General features: G+C 57.2%; 1 protein-coding gene, 1 long non-coding RNA gene and 1 pseudogene across 5 annotated transcripts in view; 2 read left to right on the top strand and 1 right to left on the bottom strand.

The window, feature by feature from the left end:
• Window positions 1–2,063: 2,063 nt before the first annotated feature.
• LOC111542240 lies at window positions 2,064–6,419 on the bottom strand. Its single transcript, XR_002731489.1, has 3 exons — window positions 6,340–6,419; window positions 3,827–3,938; window positions 2,064–2,304 (listed from the first exon to the last, which is right to left on the bottom strand). It is a non-coding gene; the product is annotated as an uncharacterized LOC111542240 (long non-coding RNA).
• A 4,360-nt stretch (window positions 6,420–10,779) lies between these two features.
• ARID5A (AT-rich interaction domain 5A) overlaps window positions 10,780–14,765 on the top strand; it is a 15,968-nt gene continuing 11,982 nt past the window's right edge. The window contains exon 1 of one of the 3 annotated variants that reach the window (XM_023211476.2): window positions 10,780–10,886. Coding sequence is in view for 2 of the 3 variants with exons in the window: in XM_023211473.1 (XP_023067241.1) it covers window positions 10,883–10,886 (4 nt within the window). In the remaining variant the exon portion in view is untranslated. The remainder of the gene's footprint in view (window positions 10,887–14,765) is intronic. The other 2 variants (XM_023211473.1, XM_023211475.1) reach the window with 2 other exon arrangements.
• LOC111542225 lies at window positions 10,893–14,759 on the top strand (annotated as a pseudogene). Its single transcript, XR_002731487.2, has one exon. The product of XR_002731487.2 is annotated as a translation initiation factor IF-2-like (transcript).

Raw genomic sequence — 14,765 nt, 5'->3', positions numbered from 1 at the left:
CTAGGGACTGCTCCAAGTCCCAGCGTGACTGGGACTGCCCTGGTGCCTTCCTCTTCTTCAGACTCCTCAGCAGTGTGACAACTGTGTGGGGGGTGACACTAGGTCCTCTGGTAGATCAGGAGCTGTACTGACCCAGTCCTGCCGGGCCACCCTGTAGCATCACACTGTGGCAGGGAGGCAGGGATTGCAGGCACCTGAGTCCTCACACGCTCAGCTGACCCCGCAGGTCCCTGACCTCGGCTGTGTTCAGTGCCTGTCCTTGTGTGTGGCAGGCAGCAGCCAGGCCTTGTGCGCAGCACTGTGTCACAGCCGTCTCGCTGTCTGCGGGACTGTTGCCGGTGACAGCAGCTATGTGCCTGGCCCTTCCTGGGAGCTCAGGAGGGTCCTGCTTACAGGGCGAATTTTGTGCTGAGACAGAGCCCTGGGCTGAGAGGCCAGGTGTTCTGGGCGGCCCAGGAAAACCAGCCGTCAGCATCTCCTGCTCACACCTGTCCTGAGGTCAGAACGAACTTGAGTCCAGCAGGCTCCCAGAGCCAGAGAGCTTCTGCACCTGCAAAGCCCAAGTCCCTGCTTCAGACCGAAGGGAGGGGGGACCTGAAGAGAATATGCATACGGCCATCTCAGACTGGACACATGGGTTGCTGGGGGAGTGGAGGGTCGCCCCTGGGCCCACCCCACCCCACCCCCGCCACCCCCGCCACCCTGGCAATTCAGCCTGAAACAAATGATTAGCCTCTCTGTATAGATTAATGTTTCTCTTCCGGGCATGTCAGTTCAATAAAACCCCGTTCATTTGGGCCTCACTGTGACCTCTAGGACGCTGGCCAAAGGGCAAGCAACACCAGGCCAAGGGGCCTGGGAGTGAAATCGTGGGTAGGGATAGATGACAGGGGTTTGAATCGGCCCGAGTGGTTCGTTTCCAGTTAATTTCGAGTCGGTCTCCAGAATGCAAGTTTGTCTGACGCGTGGCTCACGGGTGGCGTGCGACCCAGGAAAGTTTTGAATGCGGCCCAAATTCATAAAGCTTCCTTAAAACGCTGAGGTATGTTCGCGATTTTTTCTTTTAGCTCACGGGCTATCGGTAGGTAGTGTTAGTGTATTTTATGGATGGTGCAAGACAATTCTTCAATTTCAAAAGACGGGACGCCCCTGCAGTGGGACGCCAGGTTCCTCTAAGAGTGGGTGTAGGCCTCCAAAAGTGTCCACATGATACTTCCAGAAAAGCTTCACTCACGGAGGTGTGCAGGAAGGTGCCTGCTGCTGGAAAAGAGGCTTCAGGGGTCTGCCCAACGTCCTGAGGACCCGGGAGAGCAGGGCCCACTGGCACAGACAGGGAAGGCCTCGGGAGGGTCCGACCGTCCGGCACAGCCTGGGGGCTGGAGCAGGCCCCGCTCTCAGCGGCTCTTCCTGCCCCTTTCGGTGGCGGGGCTGCGTGGGGCCCGGGGCTTTCGGCGGGGCCCGAGGGGCCGGCGAGGCTGCGGCCCTGGAGCCCCCTGCCTGGCAGCCATTTGGGCCCCAGGGAAATATCGACGCTTTGGCTAACCGAATTATTCTTTCGGTTTGAGCCAGCTCCCCTTTTTGAGTCAGATCCGGCGGCAGGGCCAGAAAAGCGCTTTCTGAAACCCCAGCGCGGTCCCGGGTGGGGGTGGGGTGGAGTGGGGTGGGGTGGGGGGTGCGGCCCAGCCGCTGGGCGCCCTCCCTGCCCCGCCCCCAAGCTCGCCCCCGCCCCGCCCCCAGCTCGCCCCCCGCCCCACCCCAGCTCTCCCCCAACCCCGCCTCCAGCTCTTCCCCCCGCCCCACCCCCGGCTGTCCCCCTACTCCCCCTCAGCCGGTGCCGCCCCCTGTGCCCCCCGCCACAGCCCCGGAGCCGGTGCCCAGAGGCGCCAGGCAGCCTGCAGGGGTCGCTCAGGGCTGGGGCAGGGGCTTGGTCGAACACGCTAGAGCTTAGGGCACCAAAATAGAAAAAGAAGAATGCTTGGAAAGAATTTGATGTGTCCCAAGGAGCATCGAAAATCGCCGTTACGGGAAAAGTCAAAGTCTCGAGGGACTTCCTCACACTAACGTAACTGTCCTGGGCTGTTTTTATTTCTAATTATGCTGGGGGGATGGGCATCATGATCTTTTTCAAGGCTTAATGCCCCCTCCACGGTCCCTGGAGGACCTCGGGCTTTGGTGCCTCTCCAGGACATCCTGGTGCCTCTGAGGTGCCATTTCAACTCTCTGGGGTCCCGGGCTGCCCAGCTGTTATTTTGCAGAATTTCTCTCCCACAGTGTCACCAGTAGTTCTGCTTATGGCTCCTGCCACTGAGTCACAAGGGGAGGAGGGGATTTCTGAGCTGTTTCAACACTTACCCAGAATATTAGAGGTTTCATGCAGCCCTTGTTTATTTGAAAAAAAGTAAAGAAAGCCCCAAAGCCAACAAAATATGACACACACGTACAGAAGGAGGGAAGGCAGGGGGTTGGGGACCTTGCAGAACCAAAAGGTTTATCTGCTGAGCTGGGTTGGAGCTGGAAGTCAGGTTTCCTGTCCCCACTCCCCCAGCCTGGGCCCACCCCGTGCCTTCTGTTTCACCCAGGGCTGTGGAAACCAGCTAATGTTTATGGAGTACTTCCTCCCGCCAGTGGGCACAGTTCTAAGCCCTTTATAAGAAATAGCTCATCCAATGCCCGTAATTGCACCCGGAGGCGTGAGGGCTGTTATTGTGCCTGCCAGCCGGTTTCATAGATAGGAGACAGCACGGAGAGCTCAACTGCACTGGGGTACTTAGTTTTCCTGTGGGGAAGAATTTGCCCATCGCTTTGGCACAGAATCTGTGCCAAGGCAGAGTCTCCTCGGCCAAGGCAGGCCTGAGTCCAGCTACAGAATGCCCAGAACCTCCCTCCAGCTAAGACAAGCTGGCCAGGGGCTTGGGGCCTCTGAGCTCCTTGGGGAGCTAAGGGGCTGCTGTCCTGGAGTCCAAGACCTGTGCTGTGCTCACTACCCCTGGCCAGGATTCAGTAGCAACAGGGATACCCAGGAAAGGGGCTGTGGCCTGAGCAGTCAGCCTGCAGCCATAGGGAGGGTGTGACTCCAGCCAGACTCCAGCGAGGCTCCAGCGACAGGGGTGCACATGAGGTCAAGGCTCCAGCATCTAGAATGTGCTGCCCTTGACAATGAGGAAGCGCTAATCCCTGGAGAAGAAAGGGCAGATGATGCCTGGTGATGGATGGGGTGGAGGTGGGTGCCTGGCCTCTTCCTTCTCCCTATCCTCCATGCCCTTCATTCTCCTGTGCATCTTCATTTAGCACCTACTGTGCACCTGCCCTCAGTGGCCTCTCACTTCCTCCCCTTCCTTCCCAGTTCCTTTACCAACTCTGAGATCTTTTGAAGCGACTGTGAGACCTTGGCTAAGTCCCTTCCCACTTAGACCCTCAGTTTCCTCTTCTGGAGGATCAGCGGCCAGGGCTCTGCGGCCCTGTCAGCAGTGCGGTGTGGGCAGATAGTAAAGACCACTCCTAGCTGGAGACCAGAGGCTTGGGGGCTGCTGGCCAGTCACACAGTGGCATGGAGCTGACCACAGGCGCACGATGTGGCACATGCCACAGCAGAGGTGTGTGCTGAGACCCCTGAGTATCTCCCTCAGGTGGGCTCTTGAAGGATGAGCAGAAGCTCACTAGGTAGACATGTGGGAACTGGCAAGCTTGGGAAGGCTCCTCCAGGCCCAGAGGGTACAGCTCAGGCACACACACAGCTCCAGGAACAGCATGGTGCACTGGGGCAAAGCCCTCCCAGTGTGGCTATATTGCCATATTTGCCAGAGAGGGGGGATGCCAAACTAGCCACCTCCATGTCCAGAGCTGTCTTTACCCAGGCCCAAGGCCCAGGGAAGCCCCCCCTTCATGCAGCCCTCTGCCTTCAGCCATGGCCACTACCCCTCAGGCAGGTCTGGAAGAGCCTGCTGAGGCCAAGGCAGAGAGAGAGAAGGCAGTTTTAACAGAGCAAAGTCCATCAGGCTGGCCCCATGGCTGAAGACACCATGGCACAGGTGGGCAGCTGGGGTGAGGGAGGGGGGCTGAACAACCCTGTGTCCTCTTCCAGGAGTCCAAGGCAGGCCAGGGTACCCCAGATGTGGGGAAGAAAGCCTCAGGGGCTTCTTGCCAGCTCTCTGGTGAGTTAGTGTATAGATATGTTTGTGCGATCCTATGTGTGAGCTGTGGGCTCCTGGCATGCAAGACCCATGCATAGATGCACAGGCATGTGTGCACAGGTTTGCACACTCGCACCTGGGCCTGCAGCAGCAGAAAGGATGCACAGCAGATGCGGGGAGAATGAGAGCTCTTGGGGTGTAGACAGGACCATTTAGACCTGGGTTCAGCTTGGATTCTCCCTGCCAGGTACTGTTTCCAACAAAGGTAGTTGGGATGTCAGGCAGGGAGGGCAGTCCTGCCTGTGGCAGGTGCCGGGTGGATGACACCATGATGATGAAAGCAGGGGCCTGGGCTTCAGGTCGGGGCTGCAGTGTGGGGCAGCTGCAGCGAGAGTATGAAACCTCGGAGGGATCTGAGTTCTTGGAGCCAGCGGACCCCCGACCATTGCAAGGCTGAAAGTTTTAGTTGTCATATTCGCAAAGTCCCATGAGTTCATCTGGGGAGGAGGAATTAGAGCAGTATCTCCCCGAAAAGCCTGGGCTTCCAGTATCGAAGGGGTTAGTGAGGCCCACTCAGATTGGAGATGAGTCACTGACTTCCCCCACAATTCCTCCCTTCATGCCCGCATCCTGGCCAGAGCCTAGGACCCCACCAGGAACCCAGGGAGCGGGGCGGCGGGGGCGCTTTGCAGCTGCTACCCAAAGACCTGGAAAACCTGATCGGGAGTGGGGTCTCAGGGCCCGGCCCCAGGTCATCAGGGCAGGGCCTGAAGAGCACAGAATCCACCCTGCAGAAGTTCTGATGCCACTGGTGAAGGAGGCTGTTCTCGCAGCCGCCACAATAGAATGACCAGTTGTTGAAGGCTTATGTTATTTCTCACCCTCACAGTAATCTTGCAAGCTAGGTATTGCTAACGCCATTTCACACGGGAAAACTGAGGGTTGGAGACAGTGAATAACCCATCTCAGGTCATAGCACCTGCAAGGGAGGGTACCCAGATTGCACACCAGTCCACCTGGCTCCACAGCCGGGGAGGTTTCTGTTCTCTGGACTGTTGAGAAGCTCCCAGGGAGGCATGGACCTCTCCTAGCCTGTTGCTGCAGGAGTCAGCGTGGGCGGGGAGCCTGCCTCGAGTGTTTAGGGCCTGCCACCATAAACCTGAGTGATTCTACACTGCCTAGGAACTGCTGGGAGGCCATTAGGAAGTCTCTGGGCCTCCTTAGGGCTACAGAGGGTCACATGACATCTGTGTCCTGCTCACAGCTGAGACCCAGTTCACGTTGTGGGTCCTGGCTCAGAGGGCAGGTGTTATAACGAGACTGAGGGCAGCTTTTTTTTTTTTTTTTTTTAAGCTGGGGTCTGGCTGTGTCGCCCAGGCTAGAGTGCCCTGGTGCAATCAAAGCTCACTGCAGCCTTGAACTCGTGGCTCAAGAGATCCCCTCCCACCTCAGCTCCTGAGTCACTGGGACCACAGGCCCATGCCGCTGCCTCCCACAAGGGTCAGCTTCGTGATCAGCAGCTCTCCCCAGGTCATCACAATCCTGCCCCCAGGATGCGGAAAGTGGCGCTGGCAGTTACCACTGTCCCGTAAGTCTGGCGGATTCCCAGCCCCGCGTTCTCCAAATACAGGGCAACTAAAGGGAAAAGGGGGAAATAGAAATTAAGGCGTCACCCCTCACGACTTGGCAGTTAGTCTAGTGGAAAATCGGCACCTCTCCAGAGGTTTGGGGACCCCTCTTTCCCCTCCCTGTGTCCCCAGGCCGATCCCCAGCCCTTTACTCCAACGGTAGACCTCAAGTTGTCGAGATATCAACTCGACATCTTAGGAGGGAGGGGAGAAACACTGAAAGAAAAAAACAAAACAAAACACCGGCTGCCCCCAGGAGGGACAACGATTTTCTGAAGAGCAGGCGGTCCCGAACTTCCCCCAGCACCCTGAACAACGAGGTAAACTGAGGTGTGGCGGGCCGCTCCCTCTACCCCCGCTGGCTGGATGTCAGCACCCACCGCAAGCCCAGGGCTCAGCTGGCAGGGCCCCGCATGCAGCCCCCACCCCGGGCAGGGCTGAGTGGCAGGCAGAGCGTACCAGCCACGCCCCCTTCCTGGCCGTGCTCCTGCCCGGGCCCCTGGAGCCTGCCTCTCCCCCTCTGATGTAAGCTGATATTTTAATTCTCTTACAAGGAATGGTGTTTAGAGAAATGACTTAACCGGATTACTCATCGTCTCTAATGACTTGGCCGGACTCCGGCGCTATTCCTAGACGTGACGCTTGAGGCTTTGATTCTTTCTCTCTTTCCTTTTGCTCTTTTTTTTTTTAAATACCAAGAAATTACAGCCCTGCCTACACAGAGGCCCAGCCCCTACACGCCCCCCTTGCACGGCATCCTGGGAGATGGAGTTCTCTCCTGGCCCCAGTCACACCCCCATCGCCTAGGGACCCCCATCGCCAACCCAACTCCTTGCCCCTCTCCCGCCTCATCTTGGTGGGAGATGGGCAGGGTCTGGCTGGGCAGAGGTCATTTAACCTCTACGTGTCTTACTTTTCTGTCACATGGAAGGGTCACCTGACATACAACAGAGAGTGGAAGGGTCAGCTGAGACCTTATTTTAAGTAAAAGTGTCACACAGACCCAATGGTTTTAAGAGATTCCTTGTCCAGTGCATTTTGTGCTGAGCTCCAGTCAAGACTCCCACAGAGCTTTAGTTACCCTGACCCTGGGACTTACCAGTGCCTGACCCTCACCCAGCCCAAACTTACTCCTTCCTATCTGTGGAGGAGTCTGCGGGCTTGTCCAGCACTTACTCTCTAGTTCTCAGTTGTAATAAGGGGATAGACATAGATAGAGCGCCCACTTCAGAGGGCTAGAGCGACATTGAATACTCCATGCAAGATGGTGCAGTGTGTGTTAGGGTCAGCCCTGGTCCAAGGCATTTTCGCCCCTTTCAGCACAAGACCTTGGCTGAGTAGCTGGAGCAGGGACTGATTCTTAGCAGCCTGTGAAGTTGGCAAGAGCCACGAAGGATATGGACTTCATTTTGGCCGTGGCTACATCCCATGTCTAGCTCAGTGCTGGCACGTAGTAGGACCACACAACACATATTGGATGAGTGGATGATTGAAAAAGTGGAGAGTTATCCTGCTTTCCAGAGGAGGAGGCTGACGCCCTGAGAGGTTAAGTGACTTGTCCAAGGCCACACAGCTGGGCTGTGTCTTGAGTGGGGATGAAAACCCCAGTTTTCTCTCCTTGCCCTCCGTTCCCCTCCCCCAGGGGAATTCAGCTTCCACCATTCAGGCTCAGGAAGTTCAGAACCATGGGTTTCTACCCTGCTGGGACACAGTGGGGAGATGTGGGGTGGAGAGGTGAACCCAGCCCAGCCCTGGCCCGACACGGGAAGTCTTTCCAGAGTGGCTGGAGGTTGGAGGGAACCTAGAGCCAGGTGCAGATGCAGTTTCCAGTGTGGACAAAGCTCGGGAAGCTGGTTTACACGCACCCTGGGGTAGGGTGGCCAAAGCTCTTTCAGGCAGGAAGTTGGCCCTTGGTGATCCGGGACTCACAACCACCTCCCCACTCCCTCACCCCCAGCAGTTCCCCAAAGGCCAAAAGCTATTCTTGTCTTTTTCTAAAAGAGGCATTTGAAACCATGAGCCAATTTTTTCCATTCCTGAGCTTGGGTATCGTCTATTTCGGGCATTTGTTGTTTTCCATGAGTTGCAAATGCTGCTGTGAAGCTGGCCTTTCCTGGACAGCTAGCACAGGGAACCAGGAGTTAGGCAAGCAGGGTGGGGCTGCGTTAAAAATACTTCCCTGCTTCATTTCTCCTTTGAAAACAAAGCCCTAGGGGCCTTTGGCAACTGCTGAGCCTGGGAACTGAGCTTCCCAGGATAGAAGATTGGCTATGCATTCTGTTTCCTGAGGGCACTGGATGGGTTTGCAGGTCCCAGACGACACAAAAGCACTGATTTTACTGTGTGACTTTGGGCGGTTCGCTTAACCTCTCTGGGCCTGGTGGCCTCCTTTCTAAAATGAGACCAGGTGGACAGATGATCTTGAATGGTCCCTACAGCTCTGAGAGCTCCAGGATGAGAACCACCCCCGGGGCCAGATTTTCTTCCTAGAAATGGGCTAACAAGAGGTGCTAGGACATGGAAGTGGGAGTTAAAAAGCAGCTTTTAGCTCAGTCTCTGGGAACACTTTGTGAGCTCCTTAGCCCTGAAACTGTTCTAAGGGGGTCTATAATGTTCTCAGCAGGATTCATGTAATTCCAAAAAGATTAAACGCTATCAAGAGGAGATTAAATACACTGTGCTGGGCACACAGCCCAGCAGTTCCCAAAGAAGCAGATCTGTGTTCTAACAAGGAAAGTCTGTAAGATCTAGTGGTAATCGAAAAAGCAAGTTTCAGAACGCAGCAATGAGAATTGTATTGTTTCCTTAAACATACACATAAAACAAAGCCATATATTTTTCTATACCTGGATACATACATATTTTTGAAAATACATAGGGAAAGTTCTAGAAGACTTCACCCAATCGGATGAGTCCTTAACTCTGGGGCAGTGAGGGAACTGGATTTGGGGTAGCATCAGAGAGGGCCGATCTACTTGCATGTTTTTACAGGAAGAATGTATTTATTAAGTGATGGTTTGTTTTTCTTATTCTTGAGACACACAAAGAGACATCAGGACACTGAGGGGCTAGGTGACCCCTCTGTAGGCACAGAGGCGTCCTGGCCTGGGACCCTGTGGTTGAAGAGTGGAGGAGGAGGGTGGCTTTGGGCCGGAGTGGAGGTGTGTGAGATGGAGCCTTGAGCAATCGAAGTGTTTATGTTTTTAGCCAGACGAATGAAGATGTCTGTTTTCCGCAGGATTTACGGGCCATTGTAAATTACTTTCTATTGCAAACAGTTGCCTCGGGAAGCAATTAAATTTAGATCCTATCGTTCCCAGGCTGGCACAGGCAGGTGTTGACTTGCTGAGGCTTTGCACAACAGCCCTTGTCTGTCAGAATGTGCCCAGCTGCCCGGATGGCAGAATAACCCTAACTCTTGGTGGGATGAGCTGCTGTCTTATAAGATAGCGAGTTCCTTGTCAGTAGGGGTATCCAACCCACAAGTGAGGGATTGGCCTAGATTGTGACCCCGGAGGCTGCATCCAGAGCTCCATTCCCAACCTTGGGCATAGTGCCTGCCAATCATAGTGTCTTCCACCACAGCCTTAGCTCTTCTGGAGGGGAAAGTGGCTTGTGAACTTGGAAGTGGGATGCATTGTTATAATGACCATTACGATTGTTCTGGGTGTCTATTACCAACTCTACAGGTGCTGGCTCTTACAAGCCAACCCATTACTAGGTAGACAGGGGATTTATCCTGCAGAGCCCACAGTGTCGTCTGCTCTAGACTGAGCCTGCAGACATCTTCCATTCCAGGGCCAAAGAGTAAGGGCCAGCGTTTCAGGTTCACCAAACTGCAGCCCTGGTCCATTCTTTTAGTGTGAGGAGGGGCACCAGTATGACACGTGGTCAGTAATGGGTGCAAAGTGGGTGGGGGGGATGCCTGGGTATGAGGGCTCCTCTTCCTGGGTCTAGCTCTGGCTCCAACACCTACCAGCTGTGTTACTTGAGCCAAGCTCTCAGACCTGAGTTTTACCCTACAAAATGAGGACAATGATGGTGTGAAGTACATACAGCTATTATGAGTATTAAAATTCATCAACAAAGATTTCTGTGTAGCTTCTATGTGCTAGGAACAGTGCTCCCGTCCTAGGTAACCACCTGCTGAGACTGAAACCCTGAGCCTCCGTTTCTTCCTCTTTGGCCTGCACAGGTCCAAGTTGCTGCTATGGCTGGCTGGGCACCTCCTCCTGCGTCCATTCACCCTAGGTCTCATTCCCACCTCCTACAGCCTGAACTCATGCCCCCTCTTAGGACTACTCAGCTTGTAGCTGCCACACTCTGTCTGCATTACGTATGTGGACACTGACTATTACTAGCAGGCCTGGCCACAGAACCTAGGCCAAGGATTTACTAGTTCGGTCCTTGTCTAGCTCACACTAACCACCTCTCCGCTTTTTTTTTTTTTTTTTTTTTCTTTTTCTTGAGGCAGGGTCTCCGTCTGTTGCCCAAGATAGAGTGCAGTGGTGTGACTGCAACACATTACAGCTTCGACCTTCTGGGCTCAAGTGATCCTCCCGCCTCCGCCTCCCAAAGCACAGGGATTCCAGGTGTGAGTCGCCGCTCCCGGCCTCACCTGGCCTTCTTTGTTGGACTGGGTGGGGAATGGGAAGCTCACAGGGCCACTTTCAAATCAAAGTCAGACGCACTTTGCTCACTCCACAGAGCCCTCAGTGCTCTGCTGAAAGCAAGGAGGATTTTTCGAAGGCTCTAGTTTTGCCTCCAGGGAAACTGAGGCACAAGACATCAATGATTCCTGGGGGTCCTGCCTCCGCTCCTCTAGGTGAGTAGCCTTTTCCACGGGCCCCACTCTGAAAGCCGAGAGGCGAGGGGCACGCACTACAATTCCCAGAGGTCCCCGGGCGCGGGAACGGCCCCTCCCCCCCGCCCCACGCCTCCCCCGCACGACGGAGCGGGACCCACCAATGGGAGCCCAGAGTGGGGCGAGCAGGGGCGGGACGGGGCGGGGCTGCGGGGAGGCGGCCGGCGGGCGGAGCTGAGAGCCAGTACCTCAGAGAGCACGGGCCCGGACAGCCGCGCGCTGAGGGTCTCGGGACGAGCGCCGCGGGACCTCGCCGGGCCATGGGTAAGCGGCTCCACGGCGCGGCCCGGGCCGGGGCTCGGCGGCCCTGCAGAGAGGGCCCAGGTGCCGGCGCCGGGCTCCCTCCAGCCCTCGTGGCGGTCGGTGCGCTGTGCGGGGCGGAGAGGGGTCCGCGGTGGGCTTCGGGGCGCGGGCCGAAGGGAGCGAGCCCGGCCCGCGGCTTCAGCGCTCCCCGGCCGGCGCGGAACGGGTGAGGCTGGGCGTCCGCGCGCGTTTCGAGAAAAGGAAAGACAAAAAGTTTTGGCGGCCAGGGGCTTCCCGGGCGTTTGTCTCGAAACTCTTTTCGCCGTCTCTTGGCTGAAATGTGCCGAGCCCGGTGCGGCCCTGTCGTCCCACTTCCTGCTGCGGTTTCCCCCGCGAGCGGGGCTCGGCTCATGTGTTGTGACAGCTGCCGGCGGCCGCCCCCAGCCCCTGACATCCCGCGGGTTTCCGAACCGCGGCGCCGCCGGGCGCAGACTCCGGGTCCGGGGCGCTCGGCCCTTTCCTCCGCGGCGCCGTTTCCTGCAGGGGCTGCGCGGCTGCGAAGAACTTGCTCAATGCGCTGTGAAGGCGCCACGGTTCCTCTTTCGGCCGCAGGCTGCGCCGATGGTCCCGGGCGCCCGGCTTCGCGCCCCTGCCCCTTCCTTCTCTTCCCTTCTCTCTTTTCCTCTCCCGTCTCTCCGCCCACCCGCCGCAGCCCCGCAGGAGAGGGGTCGCTTCCCTGGGTCCTCTCCTGTCCCTTGTGTGTCCCCTTCTTGTTCCTCGGTCTGCAGAAGAGACGGGGCGGCGGGTGGGGAGCGCCGGGGGAAGAGGGCAAGAGCGCGAGCAGAGATGCCCGGCTTCGCGCTCGGCCGGAGCTGCGGGGCCACCCGGGCCCGCGCTCAGTCGCTCCGCGGTGTCTAGGGGTCGCCTGGGCTGGGGTCGCGTCATCCTCCGCCCATCGCCTGCGTGGTGGGGCTTGCGCGATGCAGGACCCCCGAGGGCACAGGGAGTCCCGAGGCGCTGCGGGTCCAGTGTCCCTTTGTTTGCGGAGTCTTGGGTCAGTAAGGAGGGCTCCGCGGGCCCCAGGGGAGGACAACAGGTGCCTCTCGCGCCACCCGGGCCCCACTGGTGGGAGCTCACACGCACGGCGGCGTCTCTGCCCACAGGCAACGCTAGAGCACAGGAGGGGTGGGAGATGTGGCTCGAGGACTTCACCCCACGGCAGAACTCAGAGCCCAGTCCAGGCCGTAGGGGCCCGCCTGGGGCCTAGAACTTGGTGTGGCATAGGTAGAAAGGGCCTCCGACAATCTGCCTTTACAGTTGGGAGACGTCACCTGGCACCTCTGAGCCTCTGTCCCGTAGGTGGAATGGGAACCCCATCTGAGGGGCTCTCACTGTCACCACCAAATATGGTCCAGACTCAGTGGGGAGGGACAGCCCCATCCTGGAATTGGGGCTTTTAGGACATCCCAGAGCCTGGTAAGAGCGACAGGGAGAGTGGGGCTTGGAAGTTGGCAGCCTCACATTCAGTGTCCCCCGCACCTCCTTCCCCTTCTGTACCCTCTGGTGGCTCCTCTTGTGGCCTCAGCTGCTCCCAGACCCTGTCTCTCTCGCCCTCCCCCAAGCTGAGGTGCTGAGGCCGGGTTGTGGCTTGAGCTGCACCTGTGCCCTGGTAGGGAGTGGGGGTCCCAGGCCCATCGCGTTTCTCCTCATTGCTGGCTCCAGCTCAGCCCCTGGCAGGCCCCCCGTCCCCAGACTTCTGGAACAAGCTCCGCGGAGACTCGGCCTGGCCGCCGCTCCCGGGCTGCCAAGTGGACCGGCCGTTTCGCCGCTTCAAAGGCTGTCTTTGTTTCGCTCCAGCTCAAGCTCAGAGAAACTTAAGCCAACAACCTCAGCCGAGGGGGCGGGGCGGCGTCTGCTGGTTGTTATTGAGGCTGCTGTTACCATTATTGTGGTAATTGACGCACTGTTCCCAGTCGGTGACTTTTCATGAAAGGAAGTGTCACTTCCTTCCCATCACACCCAGGGTGAATGGGGCGGGCAGCAGAACGATGGGGAGGGAGGGAGAGAAGGAAAGGGGTGTGCGCCTCCAGCAGACCCTTAAGCTTGAGAGCTGTGTGGCCTTGTACTAGTCATTGCCCCTCTCTGGGCACCAGGGGTCTGTAAGTCCTGCACCCAGGAGGCTGATGTTTCCGGAGCAGCTGCTGGGCAGCAAGGTGCCTTGGGGAGGGAGCAGGACAAGCAGGCCTCCTGTCTTCTCACTGAGCCTGGCTGTGGTTTGTGGGGGAAGCCTCCTTTCTCTTCTCGCTTTCTTCCGCTGAGAACATTGGGCACATTGAGTCTAGCACGCCCATCTTGTGGATGGGAAAGGGAGATACAGAAGCAGTGACCAACTTGGTAAGAGGTGCAGCCATGCGGTGCTAGAGCCCCGTGCCCCATCTGTCCTCTTGGCCCACTCTCATCTCCTTCCAGCTTGATGTCTGGCAGGGCAGGGGGCCCGCTGACTTCCCCACATCCACCCACTGCTCGGCCCTATAGCTACCTTCTAGTCCTCGCTAAGCCCCATGAGACATCTTAAGTTTGTCTTCAGTGACTCTCGACCACCGCCGCATTGCCTTCACCTTCCTGCCTTTGCGTACCCCAACTTCACCAGGTTGGCTGGGCCCTGGCCAGAGCTGGCCCCCACTCTGTCAGGTAACAGGGAGCAGTTTTTTTTAAAAGGAATCTCAGTAGGTATCAACAGGTCTTTCCTCCTTCCTCAAGATTATGGAGATAACACCCCTTATTCAAAGACGGTGGGGCCTCCGGCCCCTCCCCCACCCAGGCCAGGAAGTTGATTCACAGGGTGTGGGGGCCGTGCCCCCCCACACCCCCACTGCCCAGCTCTCTGACCAGCCCCCTCCCATCCCTGAGCCTGGATGCCTTAGCAGTCAACACAGACCTGCTCTTGCTAGCAGAGTGACCGGAGCAATATGCTGGGAAACTGCACATCTACTTGGGGAAAGGGGATGAGCTTGCACCCTCTGAGCACAGATAAGGAACTTGAGGTCTCCCTGCTCCTATTACAAAGAAAAAAATCTGTAGCTGTCAGGGATCAGCGTCTCTCAGGAGTCAGACTACCCTGGTTCTGAATCCCAGCTCTGCCATGGATAAGCTGCGGGGCCCCAGGCAAGTTAGTGAACCTCTCTGAGCCTCAGGCATTCTATCTGTTATATCTGGATGGCTGGGAAGATTCAACAAAGCCGCGTTGCGTGAGATGCCCAGCCCACGCCAGCCAGGGCACTGATTTCAGTCGGTGGAGCATATAACTTGAGAACAAGTAGATCTGTGGAAGCATCCTCTACTGGAGGGAGTGACAGATTAACCTCTTCAGTGCTGGAGTGTTAGGATCTGGGAGTGGAGCTTGACTCAGACAGGAGCCATGGAGTTGGAAAGAAATCAGACTCATAGCACAGGAAGAGGCTCAGGCAATCCTCCTGCTGAGCACCCTGCTGCACCCTCTCTCTGCCTAGTGAGGGACGGGGTCACTATGAGCCCAGGCTCGTCTTCTGGTGCAGCCACCTAGCCTGCCTTGGCCCTCTTCCCAGCAATGAAATGAGGAAATTGAAGGGAGGCTTGTGGAGTGACCTACCGTTGTCAGGGTTTTTCTAACACCATTTTCTAGCTGCACAAAACTCAAGGAACAAACTAGGAATAAACCTCCCCAAGAAAGCACAGGGGCTTTTTAAGAAGGAACTTCTGAGGAATGCAGAGGGAAACCTGAATTATGGAGACACATGGTCCTGAAAAGAAAGATGCAGTACTGGCCGGGCGCGGTGGCTCAACCCTGTAATCCCAGCACTTTGGGAGGCCGAGACGGGCAGATCACGAGGTCAGGAGATCGAGACCATCCTGGCTAACACG

This window comes from Piliocolobus tephrosceles, chromosome 15 (genome assembly GCF_002776525.5).
Source record: "Piliocolobus tephrosceles isolate RC106 chromosome 15, ASM277652v3, whole genome shotgun sequence".
Classification (NCBI taxonomy): domain Eukaryota; kingdom Metazoa; phylum Chordata; class Mammalia; order Primates; family Cercopithecidae; genus Piliocolobus; species Piliocolobus tephrosceles.
The sequence above is the reverse complement of the archived record's forward strand: the minus strand, read 5'-3'. Positions and strand labels throughout refer to the sequence as shown.